The 19,585-nt window shown below is 41.5% G+C and overlaps 1 protein-coding gene across 2 annotated transcripts; it reads right to left on the bottom strand.

The window, feature by feature from the left end:
* Positions 1-6,341: 6,341 nt before the first annotated feature.
* Positions 6,342-19,132, bottom strand: GORASP2 (golgi reassembly stacking protein 2). 2 transcript variants are annotated; one of them, XM_006038713.3, is made up of 9 exons: positions 18,921-19,077; positions 16,420-16,623; positions 15,937-16,023; positions 13,863-13,993; positions 13,148-13,280; positions 12,900-13,023; positions 12,342-12,428; positions 8,206-8,316; positions 6,342-7,316 (listed from the first exon to the last, which is right to left on the bottom strand). In XM_006038713.3, exons 2-9 carry the CDS (start codon positions 16,561-16,563, stop codon positions 7,006-7,008), a joined length of 1,128 nt encoding a protein of 375 aa, XP_006038775.1. In that variant the 5' UTR covers positions 16,564-16,623; positions 18,921-19,077; the 3' UTR covers positions 6,342-7,005. The 2 variants fall into 2 exon arrangements, with proteins under 2 accessions (XP_006038775.1, XP_025051020.1); XM_025195235.1 differs by lacking the exon at positions 12,342-12,428 and having other exon boundaries at positions 18,921-19,132.
* Positions 19,133-19,585: the final 453 nt, after the last annotated feature.

Here is a 19,585-nt window from a genome sequence, read left to right as displayed (position 1 = left end):
TTTCCTCACCAGTGAACAAAGCACTGAACTATGCAACCAGTGCATGTAACTTGCAATTAGTAAAGTAGCCCTTAAACAAAAGGACTATTACTAAAATGGGCTATGGTGGCAAAACAGCACAAAGTGCATTGTGCTAGGACTGGCCTCGCTAGTGCTCTTTGCTCCAGCCTGCAAAAATTTCAGCGAATGGGTTAAGCAGTCACTGGATCAAACATGTAACGTAAAATGCATAAATAGTTTCAGAATACAGCAAATATTCCAACCACTAAGCAACAGGCAGGCTCACACCCTGGCCTAAAGAATCTTAAATTCTTTGCTGCACAGTGGCTCTGCTTCGAGTAAGATTGGGATGGAATCGCCCCAGCCATTCAGGTTGATGACTAAGACCCACATCATTCAAATGTAATGTGCTCTGGTTCCTGGTTTGAGATGCCCAAGTGCCAAACCCACAACCTTAACTCTGCACCACTAGGTTGTAAAGAGGAGGGATGACTTACTTGTCTGCTGACTATGAGACTTCCCCTGCCCGCAATGCACTGTTTTCAGGTTGAACAATGCACTTGCATGCTACAACTACTTTGACTGCTTAATTAATTAAATAAAGGGCAGTGACTTACTGGAATTCAGCAGCAGCCTGGCTAAAACATATCTCTTTACTGTACTTCTCTATATCAAAAATGGTAGGTGCCTAAAGTTTTCTTAATTCTTGAAATATTGTTCATAATGTTCAGTTGGCACTTATCCGAGTGTGGGTTAGGTTCTGAGAAAAACCACAGACCTATCGTTTTTGGGCCTGGCCTCACCTGTCCTTGCCAGCTGAGGCCAAAAGCAAATATACAGCACCATCTAGTGGAGCTATGGCATGTTCCTTCTCCTGAAGGACCAGAGGAAGATTGAAAAAATAGATTTAGGTAAAAAGAATTCAGATAAAGCTCTAGGTGCTAATGCTGTTGGGCAGCTACTGGTCAGGACTGATCTAGGTGCAGGTAACACCTATATTCTGTTATGGCTATTTCCCTTGCTTCTGGGCTTTGCCCCTTCTACCCCTTCCTGCCACTTGTGTCAGGATGTTTTTTAGGCCTTCCTCAGAGGCACTGGGACTGGGGACTTTGACTGGGTGTGCAAATGCTCCTACTGGAATCAAAACTGGAGGTTCCTGGCTACTGGGTCTTGCCCCTCTGCTCAGGGTCAGACTCCTTGCCATGGGGTCATTATAAGTTATTGATGTACTTAAGAAATGTTTACACCTATTCTGACTATACTGAGCAAAACAGGTGGAGAAGGAAGGTCCAAGGTTTTGTGACACTAGAAGCTGAAAGGAAAAAAAAAAAAAAGGACTTCCACCATTGAGTTGACAGTAATATTTACTCCATTTATGAATAAAATCAGTATGTTGTAGGTTTGAGAGTAATTTGGAACTTTCCAAAAAGCACAAGAAATACTATAGTATGGAGACTTTAATTTTCACACTAAGACTATGTCCACACGAGTGTGGACATTTGTTTCCCCGGGGACAACTAGAAGTGGGACACCTTGTGCTGCTTACTTGTCCCCAGGGAATGCCTGTGCCATATGCCCTCTGACACATGGCAGGTTACCCCGGGTGGGGTAGGAGAGGTTTGGGGCCAGCACTGGGCTGGCCCTAGCAGCCTTACCTGGGTTCCTGGGGACCTCCAGGGGCAGCAGCAGCTGCGATCCCGCCGCTTGAAGCCTAGCCAGCAGCTAGAGTGTGGTTCTGGCCAGCCAGGCTTTGGTTTTGTTAGGCGCATGCTGTCCCTGTGTGCACCGCACTCCTTTTTTTTTTGCGTGAGTTTTTTTGACCCTGGATCTCCTGGGGTCAAACCCCGGCCCTCTCCCCATGCTGCTACCTTGCATCACAGAGAACACCAGCATGTGCAGTATGTGGTGCCGTGAATGTGTCTGCAGCACCACATACCACGTGGCTGTTCTCATCAGGCCGTGGCCTAAGTGTCCAAATTTGGACACAGCCTACATTGCTGTCACAGCAGTGACAATATAGGCTTGGTACTTGTCCAATATCCTTTTGAATAGGTGCAAACATTTCTTAAGTACATCAATAACTTATAATACAAAGCAAAATCTTGCCATTAAGTAGCACTGACCTTGCCCTCAGTTACAGGAAAAGTATGTTGTGGTTCAGGTGTTCTTACTATAAATGGAAAGTACTCTTAGCCTCCTTGTTTAGTGTCTCAATGCTACGCTAAGGGGAAAAACCCCATTAATGTAACATTAAGTATTAAAATTCGAACCTTAGCACTGGGTCTAGGAGTTTGCATTCTTATAAGTTTTAATTCTGCAATCATCAGCTTTCAGCTAATTCACTTGTCCCAACTGCCTCAGAAGGAAATTGCTGGTGTTATTTCCAGTTTGCAGTTATTGAGCTCTCTCTTTCAGTTATAGCAGTCAGTACCCCACATATAACAGGTACTAAGATAGATTTGGTTTTGTTAACTAGTTGTTCATGTAGATGGCTCAGTGCAGAGAGTAGTAGAAATTAAAGAGTTACCTTAGATCTGGTTTCCAGACCTAGCTCTACCATCTGCCTGCTATACAAGTAATCTTAATCTTCCATCCTCAAGTTACTGCATATTCAAGTATATGTCTTGGAGGTTCATAGTATTTGTCTTTAAGGGAAGATGGAAGTGAAGTCTCATTATGTACAGTTAGTTAATTAAGATACCCCTACCATCCTGCAAACTCACTTTCCACTGGAAGAGGTGGGAATGAAAATATCCCAGGCTTTTGCCCACTTTTCAAGTAACGACATTCTTGTTAATCAGACAGGACTAGGAGTCCTAGCTTTAAGTAATGAACTTTATTTGGTCACTGTTAATGAGTAGGCCATAGTGTGTTCCATCTAGATGGATAAAACACTGAAATAATTTAAATAGTGGTTGTTCTGGTGATATAACAAGACTAAAAAGGCACGTGTACACCTATGTCTACTCTGACACATGCTAATTAATTAACATGCTCTAGCAGCCTCCACATCATGTCTATTCAGTGTCCCCATGCTTCAAAATGGTTTGGGGGTGGGGGGGTGCATCTGAACTAAAAGTCAAACAAGCTTTGGTTTATGTGCCCCATTTTGAAGCACAGAACACCACTGAATACACATGATGCTGCAGGTACTTTAATTAGAGTAGGTCTCAAAGCCGCTATAATTAAAGCACCCTCCCCAACCCCAGAACACCTGTATAGATGCCCAAAGAGACTTAACATAAGCTTCCCCTGTTCAAGGGTTACAAGGGGTTGCATCTTCTAATACCGCAATATGTGTAGGGAGAGCAGTGCCACGGAACTGCCAATCTTACTGCTGGATTTTCAAAGCAGCTAGCAAGAATTCACAGATTTTTCCAGGTCTGGAGATCACTGAAGTGTGAGCAAGAGGCCGGAGAAAAAAGGAGGACAGGATATTTATGTTTTTTTGCTGCAGGAGGAAGCTATACTCAGGTCTTGTCTTTTATCTTACTTGCTTAGTACCTAACTTGGAAAAAAACCCAAGATAAACTTAATATAAAAAGGAAAACATTCTTCAGCTTGTGAAAATAAGAGTTTGGGGTTAGCACCAGCCATGAGGTACATTATAAATACTGTTTTGTGCAAATTTTCAGTGACAGTAGCTCTAAATGGAAGAGTGGTGCTTTCAGAGAAGTTCTGATTACAGAACTGCACTATTTTCTTAAATGGTTATATAAGAAAGTATATATAAACTGAGACACAAAGACAGAACATACAAAGGCTGTCTAACAGCCCCAAAGCCAACAGAAGAGAGGCTGGCAATGCAGAGCTACTTCATAAAGCATGATTTACACTAAACTCAAAACCCTACTTTCTGCTACAGCAATTCTGCAACAGCTGCAAAGTTGCATGCCGTGGCAGCAGCTATTACTGGGTTTTCAGTAGCTCTGCTGACTTGTTTGTTTTGCATTTGAGAGTCTTTACAGCATGGCACAGCACATGAGATGCACCATAACCTCAGGACTGCAGTGAGTGAGTGACATCCCAGTCCATCAATCTTCTTACTGAGAACTCCTTCCCCTACTCTAAACTATTGTGATACAACTAACTTTCTTCCATGGCTTGTTCCCAATTCTATCCCCAGGTTTCAGTTCAAGGTGATGGGGACTATAGCTGTGAAGGAGCCTGAGATGAAAGCTGTTAATTTATGGAAACTAATAATTTTCTTTTTTACATAGAGAAGGAATAATCCTTATTGTGGACTATCAATATAAAGACAGAAGAGTCTTGATAAGCAGAGGGAGGCTACATCTCACTAGAACTCTGTGGTACATGACAGCTTACAGTTGGTAAGGGTAGGTCTTATTGAAGGCAGGGAAAAGATAAATACTAGGAGATTAAGTGAATGGAGAGATGTATGGAGACACTTGGTAAAGCTGTGTAGAGCCTCAGGAGAGATAGCAGACCTGAACATGTTCAAGTTTCTTGGCCCCAGACTTTTAGACACAATGGAGGAATAATGAATGGAAAGTTTTCAAAGGGAAGAGGCTTTCATAAAGTGGAGAGTAGGACAAGGGTACTGGTTAGTTTAAGGCTTATCTTACATCTCTATGTCAAAAGGTGGCTTCCGCTTGGCATAATTCTTCCTGGAGAGAAAAAAATCAGTATTCAAAAACAAAAACCAATTTAATGATACAGCTATTAGATCCAACGCCCAGCTGTGCTTACTGCATTAGGGGGCTACAGCAGAGAGATCTCAATTCCTGTTGAGATATACAACTTGTTCACCCTCTGTATAGCAGATTTGTTGCAGGTGGGCAGTAGCCCACTTAAGACTTGTTTTCTTAGTACAAAAATATTTCTAAAAGAAGCAAGGCCCATCTTTGGAGGCAAGTCAACAAATTACCAGAACATTTTGAGAGAGGGGACCTGATGCACCTTATTTTCTGTCTTTAATGGGTGCAGTTCTACTGCGCAAATTGTTTGGTACTGCATTTCAACAGGGCGATGGCTGAACTTCAGTAGTAGATAAAGTAATCCTTAGAGGTGCACCGATCTATCGATCCATATCGTATCGGCACTGATAAAAGGAAAGTCAACATCATCAGCAATCCAATCTGCTTTTTCTGGCTGATACTGTCGCTGATAAATGCCGCGTGCATGCACGCAGCTGCTGCATGCACACAGACAGGCATGCAGCCTGACAGTTTAGACAGCAGTGTCCGGCTGGTAAGTTTTTTTGGGGGGAGGGGTGTGGGGGAGACAAGGGGTGTGTGGAGGGGGATGCAGATCAAGGCCCCTGTGATGCAGGAGGGAGTGGAGCTGGGGCATGGGACACAGCTGGCAGCTCATCTGGGAGTCATGGGGGGCTGCTCCTACCACTGCACACCCCTGGGAGGGGTATGGGGGGCATGTGCGCCCTGTATCTGTGTGCAGGGTGAGGGCGTGCTGCCTGCTGTGTACTTGGGGGCAGCACCATTCTCTTCCCAACAGCTGTGCTTGGGGTGAGCAGCAGCAACACTGGGAGGAGGTCTATTCTACAGCGAATTTTGGGGTAGCTGCAGCTCCCCTATGGCCCCCCCCGTGCTGCCACCCCCCACCCCATCTCAAGGACAGCCACTGGGAAGAGGCTGGTGCCAGCCCCAAGTGCACAGCAGGCAGCCCACCCTCGCCCTACACACAGATTGGGGGGGGGGGCATGTCTCCCATGTCTCCCCTGGGGGTGCACACAGCAGCAGGGACCACTCCCCATGCCCCCTGGATGAGCCACCAGCTCCATCCTGCACCCTGCCCCACCCGGGCTGTGCAGTGCCTGTCCCAGCCCCATTCCCTCCCTCAATCTACACCTCTCCATACCCCTTACCCCTCAAAGACTCACCAGCTGGACACTGCTCTCCAAGCTGCCAGGGTCTATATCGGCAATAAGATTGGTATTGGCTGATATGGCCATTGGTATCAACCCAAAAAATCTTTATTGGTGCTCCCCTAGTAATCCTGCTGTACTTAGTGTTCTGGGATGAAGCCACTGCAGATGTAAAATAAGCAAGATGAGCAGCAAATAAAAGACAAGTTGTGCTCCATACAGACCTGTCAGTGAATGCGACTCACTGTTACATTTAGACTTAGGGATCATCAGCCATGCATTCCACTTACAAATATGGTTCATCTCCTTCATTATCCATCATTTCCTGTGCAGTTGGATAACAATTTCTGGGCCAAAAATGGTTGACTTACAGGTTGTTTTTTAAAAAAATAAAGTAAATGTGCTATTTTTGTCACACAGGATCAAATTCCAGGAATTTATTGCTACGTGTTTTCTGCATTGACTTATCTTACAATACTCACAAAGTGCCAACTTCTAGTTTAAAACTTTGTGCAACAGTTAACATTTCCTTTATTTCCTTCCAAATGCCATGTTACAGTGGGCTTGTACAGCAATGCAGCAGCAGTTACAAAACATTGAGTATTTTTCTTAGGAGCTTAAAATAAAGATCTGTATACAAGCTGAATAAAAAGATGCTCAGTTAACAGGTCATTCAGCAACTTTAATAAAACCTCTTTAGTTGGAAGTTCTGTAATGCTAAAATTTACAACTCAGACAGAAGTAAACACTTTCACCCCCATTGTAGTAATGAAGTTCTCATTCTTGCCAAGGATGAGAAATGCAGTTTATCAATGTCACACGTAAGATCTGCTTCATTTCTAAGAGAAGCAAAGTTGGAAATCATAAGCAAGGAGAGGCTTAGCAGACTAGAGCTGTCAGCCTGTATTAAAAACACCTCCAAGTTTGGCAGAGGAAGTCTGTTTACTACCTTTACTCTTAAGTACACGCACTCTTCCTCCCCTCCCACCAAGCACACAGTATAAATCCCATTTCCTTTCATTTATTATAGCCTCGGTATTATTTACAGGACTGCTACAGATAAAGTACAAACTAGTATGAAATTAATGACAGCTTGCATCTTCAAATATGCATCCGATGGCTAAATAAATACCAAGCCAATCCAACAGAATGACCAGGAGTTATGATTCAGAAGCATGTACATCTGTGACCCCAATTGTTTTCTCACTGATTGTAGTGGATTCATTTAATCTGTCAGCAGTAGTCACCTTAGAAGTAGGGGTAGTAGTATCTAAAGTGAAGAGAGAGGTTTGTTCTGTGCTTACAGTAGTGCCAGGGTCAACAGATATGCTCCCTGCTTGAGTGATGGAGGAAAGCAGATCTGTAGGTGGAGTAGATACATCTGTGATCAAAGGGAACTGTGGAAGTAATTCAGGTGGCACTGTTATCCCAGACAGATTGAGAGGAGGCATGGAAGAAAGGGGTGGCAAACCTAGAAATAAAAAGTAAACTATAGTCACACACCACTTTAAAACAAAAAGCTGAAGTTTTTCCTTGCCTATTCTCCTGTCTATTATGAGCTTGTTCTGCTCATGCTGCACTCTGTGGAAGCACAATCGAGATGTAGACTCAAAAGCCACTCAGAAGGCTAGTTTCAAAGCCTTAATTTAAATATATACTGAAAGTCAAAAAGTCTGTGAATAAAAGTGTTAATGTTAATGACAACAGACTCTGACGTAACCAGCCTATATATACATCAGAGTGCATTTTTTTAATGTATTTGTACTACTAACAAGACTTTTCCCCCACAAGTTGAAGCTGGCGGAAGCAAGAACTCAACAGAATCCTTATTCCTTAAGCTTCCAATTTTCTTGGTTACTGAAAATACATACTGAGCAAGCAGTTTTATCCAGGGCCATAAATATGGAGTTAGTCAGTACTTTTTGGCATTTAATCAGGTGGTTTCGATCTCCCTGTCTACTATACAGAAAATATGAACAGTGTCTTTCACTGTGCCCTCCCACATAACTATACACATGCCCCTAATTTTCATAACAAAGTATTTTTGAAGACCATAAATCAGAACAACAAAGAAAAAACCTAAATCCAGACACCTGAGACTAGGAAGATTAGATTGGAGTGGATTATCTTGGGACATTCTATTACAAAACAGAATAGCTTACTGCTGAACAATGGGGACACTACACCTATTCACCTCTAAGCTCAGTCAAAGACTCATCTCATCCTCTGCAAAACTATACCCATGAACATACAGGTTCCACATTATTACAAAACCAAGCATCTGGTTAGCTTTAAGCTGTACTCTTTCATAGATCTGCAAAAGTTTAATAGTTGTAATGTTGAAAGCTGTAGAGGCCTACCAGGCTGTATGATGTCTGACAATCCTGCGCCAGGAATTATGTGCGGTGCAGATAAATTAAGATTGGGCAGACTGGCTAAATTGGGAAGTCCAGCTGGTAATGGCATCAGACCTAAAATTCAAAAGGGACAGACAAATTAAAAAAGTCAAGAACGAGTGACAAATAATTTAAATATTCTTTCATAATTCCTTTAGTATGATTGTTATCTGCTATTCCATTTGTAAAGTGAAGCTCAAGTTTTTGACTCCTGTTGAAAGGTGCTTACCCAAAATACCCCTTATCCCATTTCTATTTTACCCCGAAGAAAACATTTTGTATTCAAAGGCTTAATTCCCAGAAGAAAAAAAAAAGAGCTGAACTACACAGCTATGGATCAATGTTGTGTCTCTAGTGGGTTATGGAATAGAGAAAATCCCACACAATTTACTGATTCGTTTTGATGCACTGGCTGGGGGTGTAGTTAGCTGACTGCACGATTTCACAATGATTACACACTTAATTTATACAACACAATTTTATTTTAAAATTCTTTGCTACGTATATAACACTGCTTAGCTTTAAGAAACACCACAAACATTAAGAGCACAATAATTACATATATCAGAAACAATGCTCCGAATGCACTTCCTTCCCAAACAATGCTATAAGAATTAGTATTACAAAAACAACTACAATTACAACTAAAAGTTAAATTTGAATCAATGCTATTATTTTTCATATTATACTTACAATCCTAGAATTCCGAGAAGCCAAATACCTAAATATGGTTTCATTCCTCAGTAGTACAATTTAATGGGTTGGCCTCAGTAGTACGGTTCAATGGGCTCGCCTCAGCAATACGATTCAATGAGCTGGGCTCAGCAGTGATAGGACTAAGTCCCCTTCTTTCAGTCCCTTTCGGGCGCTCTGCAGCTTCAGCGTGAACTAAGAGATTCGTGTTCACGGAGAGGTTGGTTCAGGTGATCAATCTGATCCGGCTTACACTTGCAATTCTTCCTTCGTTGTTCTACAAGTGAAGTCACCTCCAAATTGGGACAGTAAGTTACAGTTTTTAGTGAGTGAGCTGTCGTCTTGGGCCGCTCCTACTCAAGCCTGTCATTACTCCCAAATTTGGGCTCGGATCTTACTCAACAGATTCTTTTGCTTAATAATTAGTTTCTTTTGTTGAGCATTTTAAATTACTTTTGGGAAACTTCCATATCACTGCAAGTGACCTTTTTTTACCAATCTGGTCAAAAGGCTCTAGGGTTTGATCTCTCGGAACTCAGGATATTTGCTCTCTTTGTAAAAGACTTCTAAAGATAACATTCAAATTAAGACTTTAAACAAAGTCAGGACCTTTTGCACGTAGTCCAAAAACAATGACTTAGATAAGGAGATAAATCTTATCTTCTTCCTGAAACTGGCTAATGGGCAATCATTACAAACATTCAAACTATTTCATTCAATATGACATGTTGCACTTTTGTGCTCTCACAACATTATCTGGGCAAGCTAATTTGAAAAGTAGCACAAATTTATTAAATATAATTAACACAATTGCAGGTGCTGCCATTTGCTTTAAAAACAAAAAACAGAAAAGGCTGCAGTCAAATATACATGATATTCAGAAATTAGAGAAAACTTTAAAATAATTTTCAGAGTCAAGGGCTATACATGCGGTATAACTATGGCATTAGCATGGCATATTTATTACCACGCTGTTCTGTAATTTAAGCCCTGTCTTCCATCTCTCATTTTCTTCCCAAAGAGTGAAGGGTGTTTTGGACAAGATCCATACTCCCATGCTTGCAATGTATTTCTCTCAATGAGGCCTAGTACTGAAATAAGTTACTGTTGTAGCAACAAAAACTTATTTGGGTCTTTCCTTCCACTGTTCCTATTAAACAGATGTTTTTAATAAAAAAATAGAAATAAAAAGTACTAGTCTCATAAATAAGTAATTAAGCAATTAAAAAGGGATAGACTCTCTCCAATTTACAAGGACAGTTTTCTTTTCAACTACAAGCTAAGATTAGTGTGACTTTTTACATAGGACACATAACAGTAAATAGCTTTTCTAGGGGGGGGTTGTTTTGTTTTGTTGTTTGTTTGGGTTTTTTTTAACAGTTTCACTAGTACAAGCATTTATATAGAAGTAGTTCTTTTGTTTTCAAAACCACACTTACACTGTTTTAGGAGCACAAGTTGACAGGGTAATTAATGTTCATACTCTTTTATTTAATAAAAACTACACTTTTTAGTGGTTTAACATTTTAACTTTGTGGTACAGGTATTTAGGATTTGTGACATTCTACACAAGCACTTAGCTATTACACTCTTCTCCTATATTGGGATACTTTGCCTTTAGTTACTTTTTTTAGCTACAATAATTCTTCAAGATTTACATGTCAGATTTATTAGCAGGTAAAAATAAATTATAACGTCTCTTATATTCCAGGATTCATAACTGCATCTTATACCAAAAGTGGGACAGAATTTACCACAAGTCACACATTGTTTATCAAACCTGTCAAAACATTATTTCAGAATACAAAGACTCAAGTGGTTCATTAACCTGAGGAAATAAAAACATATTAATACTGCAGGATGTGTAAAAAAAAAAAAAAAAAAAAAATCACTGTTAAATTAATACATTGTGGAAATAGAGCTGGTCTGCCACTAAGTATAGAAATTCCAAAATGTTAAATATAATGAAATCAAAACTACACATTTTATGGCAGATAGCTTAAGAGATAGCTTAACTGATGTAGAACAAGGGACTGTGGGGTTCTTTTGCATCGAATCATGCTAAAATGACTAACAAATCAACTGCTAAACTATTCCCTTAACCATACACAGAATTTTATTATAACGAATAAGCTAATTCAGTGCAAGTATACAGTACGCAGTAAAAGCTTTGTTATCCAGCATCCCCCGGGAATGGGGGATGCTGGATAACAAAATATGTCGGTTAATTGAGCGGCCCCAGCCGCCGTTTCTGGGGCATCCCTCCACCCCTCTTGTGGCATCGCTGTCTCTCCCACGGGGCCCACCTGTGGGACAGGGAGGTGGGCCCCGCACAGCCTGTTATGCCCCCGGGCCATGGGGGCTCAGCAGCTCAGGCTGCTTTGCTCCCAGCCATGGGGGCTCGGATAAATGGGAAGTGCCATGGCGGGCACTTCCAGTTTCACTTTATCTTACAAACGGCATCCCGGTTAGTGGAGCATGCCGGCTTGTAAGATGTTGAATAACAACTTTTACTGTATATGTATTCATGTGTAGGCTAAGGACACACAGCATGCTGCAACACATGAGATTACAAGATGATCAAACACATGACATGAGTCAGCATGGATCATAGAAAGAACACTTCCAAGTTCACCCCATACCTTTGTCTCTTTTGAAGCCAGAAAGCTTTCCTGTGTTATGCGGTTGGCTATCACATATAGCAATATTTGTAATAAATTCTGCTAACAGCACAGGTGTCAGCCCCAGATCCATCAGTAGTTCAGGGGTAGCACCTTAGATGCTCTCCATCATTTTAGTTGCCCTCTAAACACCAAGGGGAGAGTGGCTTCTCAGCCTGTCTTGCATGTACCAGTCCTACCCCTAACTTCAAGAGATGACCAAAAAAATGAAAGCTCTGACTTGGCATGAAGAAACACTTGAAGTTCAAGCATTAAGTAGCAGCTAAAGAACACAATTTTTAAAACCTGAAAGGCGCAAATACCAAGAAGGAAGACAATTCAGTTGTTACATGTGGGTATATAATGAAGAATGCAGGTAAAGTTAGGAAAAAATGACAACAGGGTATCAGGAAAGGGTTCTGACAGTAAGGACTTTCTAGGCTGTGAAAATCCCATTGCTTGAGGAATGTATGGACTACATCAGATGATATGTTAATTGATATGTTAGTAGGGAATAATTTTTCATTGGCCATCCATATATATCCCTGCATGTGTGCATATATTTATCTATCTGGATAAACCATGCTTACTGCCCACATATGCGCCTTAAAGCGGATAGAACACATCATGACAAAGCATGACTAAACATTTTATTTTCTTATTAATTGGGCCAGAAGAGACAAACCTCCCTTTCCTTCCCAACATTTTATACTACATAAGGTTATTTGATATGTTTAATGTCATTACCTGGTAATGATGTCGCTGGATTAACTGATGGCACTGAAGGGATGGACTGACTGACTTGTGGTGACAGTAATGGTACTGTTGGGACACCTAGTGAAATATAGAAATTATATACCATCATTTTTATTATACCATTTCTATGTATGCACCATTTCATCCCATGTCTCAAAGGACAGCTAACAGGAGAATCTGTGGGTTTTTTTTAAACAAAGATTCATAACATTTTCTTCTTCACCTTTTATTCTACATCAGTTTGTGCCACTTTTGTAAGATATGTGATACAAGCAACTTTGAACCCAGGATGTCAGCCAATTTGGAGCCCCTTGTTGTCAGGCAAAAAAAACAACATTTCCCCAGAGGACTCTGATGTTAAATGCATTTGGCCCTGGTTACTAGAAAAGAATTGTGGGGGAGAACAAAGGGAAGATATCTACAAATCATGTGACATTTCTATGAACAGCTTTTTTCTTTAGGAAATTAACTGAGAAATCCATATTTCTGAATGACAGAAAATCAACAAAGTATTAATGCACTTCAGTAGGGAACTATTTTTATACATACCTGTATTGAGTACAGTGCTGATGGTGGTAGGAGTTGAACTAATGGATAGTCCTGACAGACTCTGTTCAAGTCCTACTGTTCCAGGTGGTATTGTCGGTGGAGGATTAACTGAAGATAACTGAACCTTATCAAAACAGACAAGTCTTAGTGCTTGTATTTTTGTTTTCACTGTAATCTATGATGAAAGTATAAATGTTGCTCTACTTCAGTAACCACTTAATCAAGCCACAGAAATCATTAAAACTTACCTCTGTAAAACCATCTTTAAGTGGGCTGATAGGTGCACTTGGCAGCTGTCCTGGAAGAGAAATTTTCTTTCCCTCTTCAAAAGGACGTGTAGGTATCCGATGTAAATACCCATAGCCAATGCCACAGCCTAGGCTTTTAAAATATGAACATTTAAAAATTAGACTGACAAACCAGTCTGAACTTAAGCCATATTATCACTGTGGACCCCACAACAACCAATTTAACAATGATCTTGCCTCAGTGGAAAGGAACCACTTCTTTCACTCCTAAAAACACAAGTCTCATACTATAAAACATATTTAGAGTCAAGTGAAAAATAAAGCTTTTTGTACTTAAGTTAACTAGACAGAAGTAGCACCCATGCATGTCACTTGCAGCCATCTCTTATTTACTAGACTCATCTTTAACAGTGCATTACAGCATAACTACAATTTCAAAATTGCTCAGAAGTAAGACTACATGTTCTCTTCACCTTTAATGAATTGATTTTTGCGTTTAGCTGCAAAAAACCCAAAACAAACAAAAAAACTCCACAGGCCACAACTAAAACGGACCTTAAAATTATCAGCATATAATTTTCCTTATTAGCAGCAATACTTGAGCCAATAACTCTCATTATGATTGTACAAAACCAAACCTAATAGATCCCTATTTATAACTGAGGTAAGTACTGCTGTAAACATTATGATCTTCTGTTACATTAAATAATCTTACCTGCCTTCCCCACCCCAGGAAGAATTTGGAGTAATCACCACCTCCCGACAATTATCTGTATCTGTGTTGTACACATAAAGTTTTAACGGTTTTGCTTCATGCGTTTCGATAAGGGAGAAGAGATCTTCAGACTGCAATGAAAACACAGGAATATTTCAAATTGGGGGTGGGGGGGTGGCTGTATTGTAATTTTAGTATACCTAAAATCATGGAGACTGGCATCTTATTGGCCCCAATCCTGCAGAGCACAGGTGCCAAACATATGGCTCATGTGCTGGATCCAGCCCACAAAGCCCCACCATCCAGTCCCCAGTGCTGCCCCTGGGTCTGATCAGACCCAGGAGGCACAGCACATGACCCTGGCTTAAAACTGATTCACAGGCTGAATGAGAGCGATGGACCCCCTTCACCTACTCCTCCCCAGCATACCTGATCCAGAGGCTTCTGCTCTGGCCAGACTGCACTGTGGCGCCCACTCCAGCCACTCCAGGATACACACCCCATACAGCCCAGGTTCCAAACCAGCCAGAGTGGCTGCCAGATCAGGTATAAATATATTTGGGGAAGGGGGAGGGCCCTGGACCTGATCAAGTCTGTGTACCAACCCCATTACACTCATCCAACCCGCAGGGTCACATGAGTTTGACAATCCTGCTGCAGAGCATGGCATTTAGGAGACATTTAGTGCAACCCTGAAACTTTATCACATACAGCAAAGTTCAATATGCAGTATTGTTTTGTTATCTGCATCCTCAGACTCAAAGATAAGTTAGCTTCTACATCTGGTAAGACACTCCAAACTACATATTAAAATTAACTACAAAAAATAAGTGCGCAGATTTGACTTTTAATACTGGTTATTAATAAAGCTTCCCAAGTAATTGTATACTAATCCCATTTGACTGTATGAGGGAACTTTATGTAGTGCTCTGAACACCAGCTGTGTGTGTACTCTAAAAGGGCAGGCACTCAGTGTCAGAGCTCCTCTCCCCATGTGGCAGTTTACTGTTAGCATCGGACAAAAGGAAATACGAGGGTTAAGAGAACATTGAGGCCATTCTAATATTTCGGTCATAGGCACTGACCTTTATTTCTGCCGGAGGAGGGGGAAGGGAGCCAAGATGATGCCCCCCCTTCCACCAGCATGGCTACAACAGATCTAAGCGGAGCCTATAAGGGGGTGGGGGTGGATGCAGGCTGCCCGCTGTGGGCTTGGGCCTCCCTGCCCTGAAGCCCTCTCCTCGGGGGCCCCACGCCAGCCATGCCACCATCGCAGTGCGCCCCCTGCCTGGCTGGCAGGAGCACAGGGCACAACTCTGCACTGCCAAACCACTGCTGCTGAGGGGGAAGGGGGCGCCTCACCAAAGTGGCATGGGTGGCGTGAGGCTCCCAAGGGAAGGAAAGCAGGCTGGGGAGCCCAGAGCCTGCCGCAGATAGCCCGCATCCACCCTGTCCCATGCACAAATCTGAAGGGCATGTGCCCCACCGTCCCCCTCTCTGGGAGTGCAGAGTGGCAGGGAGCTGGCTACCCTCCTCCCTGCCACCTATGGACAAGCTTCCTGTGGCTGTCCTGCTCCCCACCCTAGCCCCGGGCCCCATGCACCGCCCCACCTGGGCAATGTCCCCAGGCCAAGCCCCTGCCTCACTCCCTCCCTCAACTTCTGATCCCTCCTCCTCCCCACCCCTGCAACTTATCTGGAGGCAGCCAGAGGAGCTGCTCTTCACTGCTGCCTGGGGCTGAATTCCCAGCCACATACATGTGGGTACGTGCAAATGTACACGTGGCACCCCCTGCATCCCACAGCCCCTTGCAGGTTAGAACTGCCAGCCTGCAAGGGGAAATCAGTTGTTTCCTGCATTTTTCCACGGTGAATGGAAAAAGTCCCTGCACAATATTGTGAATCTGGGACAAATGCAGCCCCAGAATCATACAGCTCAGAACTGGGACTTGATGTTCCCATTTTGGAATTGTCCCACCCAATTATGAAAGGGTGGGACTTTTCCCAAGGAGGGCCCCCATGTACTCTATGCCTATGATTTAAGTAAATGTAATTCAAAGTTTATGTATAAATACCTCATTCATGACTGTGTCTGCTCCAATGATATAGTCACTATGGGGCCGAAGACCAGCTAGAGCAGCAGGAGAATTTGGTTCTACTTCCTAGTTTCAAGATATGAAGTCACAAAGTTAAATATTTTCATTGTTTTAGAAAAAAGTTACACACACACAAACACACAGCTTTGGGCTGAAGGAATCAAGGTGCCTGGTAAATGGACTGGATTTAAAAAACACAAAACGGGAGTTTAATTAGACATTTTCTATGTTATTTCCATCCTATTAAGATACCACAAAATATTCAAAATTCTATTGCAATAGGATGCACAGAAATGCAAGATACGATAATATTCCCCAAATACACATTTTCACTGAAACAGAATCACCCAACACACAAACACTTTGTTCCCAAGAGAGTGAATGCTTGTTAGTTTCAACTAAAAATGTTTTTTAAGCAATACATTTTTGCAGTCAGAGAAATCTTTGAGATACTTTACATACCAACACATGCCATACGTTTTCATTGGCTCCATCAAAGCTGCAGAAACGAATGCTCACTCCCAGAAGGCCCTGTCCACCCCACATGTTACTCGGAGTTACTGATGTTTCTCTCAGTTCCAGTGTCTTGCTACTGTACACCAGCATTTTTACAGGCTTTTCAACATTTGCTTTCAACAGGTCCTTAAGCGTGTCATTGTCTTTATTCTGGAAATATACATAAAACAAACCTTTGGGCTTAGTGCTTAACAGCAACAAATGGTCAATTCTGTAATGCTAGGTTCACATTTCCAAGACCTATAGAAAATACATAGCAAAGATTCAAAATATTTATTTCACTGCAGCTGCTATAATTTTATAAACTTCCTATTCCTCTAAGTTTCCTATGAAGTGAAATTTTAGAATTTCTGTACTCACAGTAATATTTATTTGGCCTTTTAAATGTGCACAAATGCAAAAAAAGATAAGCAATCCAAGTTAAATCTTTGTGCTTTGATACTGTAGTAATTAGGCTTGCTAAGCAATGGTATCTTCTTACTTAGTACTTCTGCTTAGGTTGCGGGTTAAAACATCAATTGCAGGGTTACTCTATTTAATGGAAAATCAGGAGTGTTTATTTACTCCAACAGTGCAAAGTAACAACTCCTTCTAAACTTGTGAGTAAATAAGCATTTAAAAATACTTTCAAAGTAAAATAATATTCCTATAGCAAAGAATCCACTAACTTGCATTATTTGCTTGTTCAAAAGCCATATTAGAGCCACAAATCTGGCCCCAATTTAAATTTGCAAATGAAAGCTTCCTTTTTGAAATAGTAAAAAAAAAATAAAAAAAAATCATAAGAACCAAAACCAACATGATTTAAACTACAATTGTTAAACTTAAGTTTTCTGGCGAAACTAATTACATGGTTGACAATAGGGGCTGAAAATGGAAAATAAGTAGTCAAAACCTAGACTTTCTAGTTGTAAAGAGCTAATCAAAATCTGTACAAAAACTATTTCAGGATCCTAACTATAGGCTATAAAACATTTGCACTTCACTTTAACAGGCAACTATTTCAAAAAATGAACCTTGTGATTCTGACAGCTGTCATAATGGTGCTTCAAGTTTACTCTAGCTTCAGGTGCTAATTCTTTGAAGGAACTGGACCAGTGTTTAGTGCAATGGCACTAAGTACAGACAGTCAAGAAGCCCAACACTGAATTGATTCAGTCTTCACAGGTTAGTCTAAACTGCATAGACTGAACCAATAAGCAAGCAAACAGACATTCAGTGAAATGCAGCCACATGCTTGCAGTGGCTTAGGCCAGAAGCTGGGGGGCATTAGAGCATACTCAGCTAGAGCAAACAGCCTGGGAGAGAGCTAGCCTGCCCACCCCAGGAAGGGGACTTTCCTGGGTGAGGTGCAAAGCAACCTGGGATGTTGGGAAACTATAGGTTAACTTGCACCTGGAGGGAATCTGGGACAGAAGTTGAATAAGCCAGTTTAACTTAAATCAGTTAAGTCTGATACTACATCCATCCAGGTTTATCTTAAACCGGCTTCAGTCATTTTGAAAGTGGTTTATGTGCACTGAACTTACGTTGCGTTACAGATTTGAACCAGTTTCCAATCACTTATATCGATTTATGTGTAATTTCTGTCCCTAGCCTTAGGGCCTCACTTTGATCATGGGAGCCCTGAAGTACTTCTGAATTTTTAAATCTCTGCTGACAAGTCTGCATAAATGCAGTTTCACTATTTTACATTACAGATAACGGAAGACAAAATAGGCATAGAAGAGCCACATTGTCTTTCGGAAACATTTCTCTGCAGTCACCTGCTACACATCAGGATCAAAGAGGAACATGTGTGTACTTCCAGCTGGGCTGGCAGCAGGATCAAAGCAGCATTAAAAAGTACACTTCAGTGGCTCTAGAATGAACATGACCTTTTCAATGACAAGCTCCATTTGCCCTGCTTGTCCCACAGGACCCATTATCTTTTCTGGGAAAGAAATGTGTGCTTGAATGGGAGGCACGAAGACCAAACCACAGATCTGTAGAAAATGTGCCTAGGCAACACCCAAGCATTCCTACTTTCCTGCTAGCTCAGCTTGCTCTGGCAGCAGAAATTTCATGTTTGAAAAATCTAAAGGGGTTTGACCATGCTCTTCCTCCTTCATCCATACTGCTAACACTTCCAGTGCCATAGCAACACTAAGATAGGTTACTGGGCTTCCTTATCATCCTTTAGAAGATTAGGGCCTCAGTCAGGGAAAGGAAACAAGCATTCAGCCTAGTGTCCTATTATTCTCCAGTTTAAATTTTGCTGAAAGTTAAGCTACTGGGGTGATGGCAAGGTAAACAACTCAAAACCGGTTTCTAGGTTTGCCAAGGTACAGAAACTATCAATGAATGATTTAAATAAAAAGTTGACTCAGTTTAGCAACAATAATACATTCCTGCCATAAAATCTATTGCTTATATGTAAATAAGTTTTCATAATACAGCAAGCTTACCAATCTTGAACCATTAATGGAAACAATAAAATCAAAGAATGGCTCCAGTCCAGCTCTATGCCCTGGTGAGTTTTCTTGTACCTATCAAGAGACAGAATATAATACATGAATTTAGCAGAAATGTCACAATTCTGTAGGTATCCTAGTTTGTATTTTACAACTATTAATCTCTTCTCTTGCAAACCATATAGTTTTAGACACAACTGATACACAGAATCATAGAAGATTAAGGTTGGTAGGAACCTCAGGAGGTCATCTAGTCCGACCTCCTGCTTAAAACAGGACCATCCCTAACTATATCATTCCAGCCAGGGCTTTGTTGAGCTGCGCCTTAAAAACCTCCAAGGATGCAGATTCCACCACCTCCCTAGGTAACCTGTTCCAGTGCTTCATCGCCCTTGTAGTGAGAAATAGGTTATTTTTCTAATATCCAATCTAAACCTCCCTTGCTGCAGCTTGAGACCACTGCTCCTTGTTCTGTCATCTATCACTACTAAGAACAGTCCAGCTCCATTCTCTTTGCAACCACCCTTCAGGTAGTTAAAGGCTGCTACCAAATCCCCCCCCACCCCGGTCTTCTCAGCTAGGGACAGATATTACATATAAACCGGTTTAAGTGATCAGAAACTGGTTTAAATCTGTAATAGAACAGATACTGTGCACAT

This window comes from Alligator sinensis, unplaced genomic scaffold, assembly GCF_000455745.1.
Source record: "Alligator sinensis unplaced genomic scaffold, ASM45574v1 scaffold1260_1, whole genome shotgun sequence".
NCBI classification, from domain to species: Eukaryota; Metazoa; Chordata; order Crocodylia; family Alligatoridae; genus Alligator; species Alligator sinensis.
This window is presented reverse-complemented; position numbering and strand designations above follow the sequence as displayed.

Coding starts and splice junctions, on each gene's coding strand:
- GORASP2 (XM_006038713.3), bottom strand. CDS start 16,563: ATGCTGGTGTACAGTAGCAAGACACTGGAACTGAGAGAAACATCAGTA. Junction 13,024..13,147: donor TTAAAGATGGTTTTACAGAG/GTAAGTTTTAAT, acceptor TGTTTTGATAAG/GTTCAGTTATCTTCAGTTAA. Junction 12,429..12,899: donor CAGCACTGTACTCAATACAG/GTATGTATAAAA, acceptor ATATTTCACTAG/GTGTCCCAACAGTACCATTA.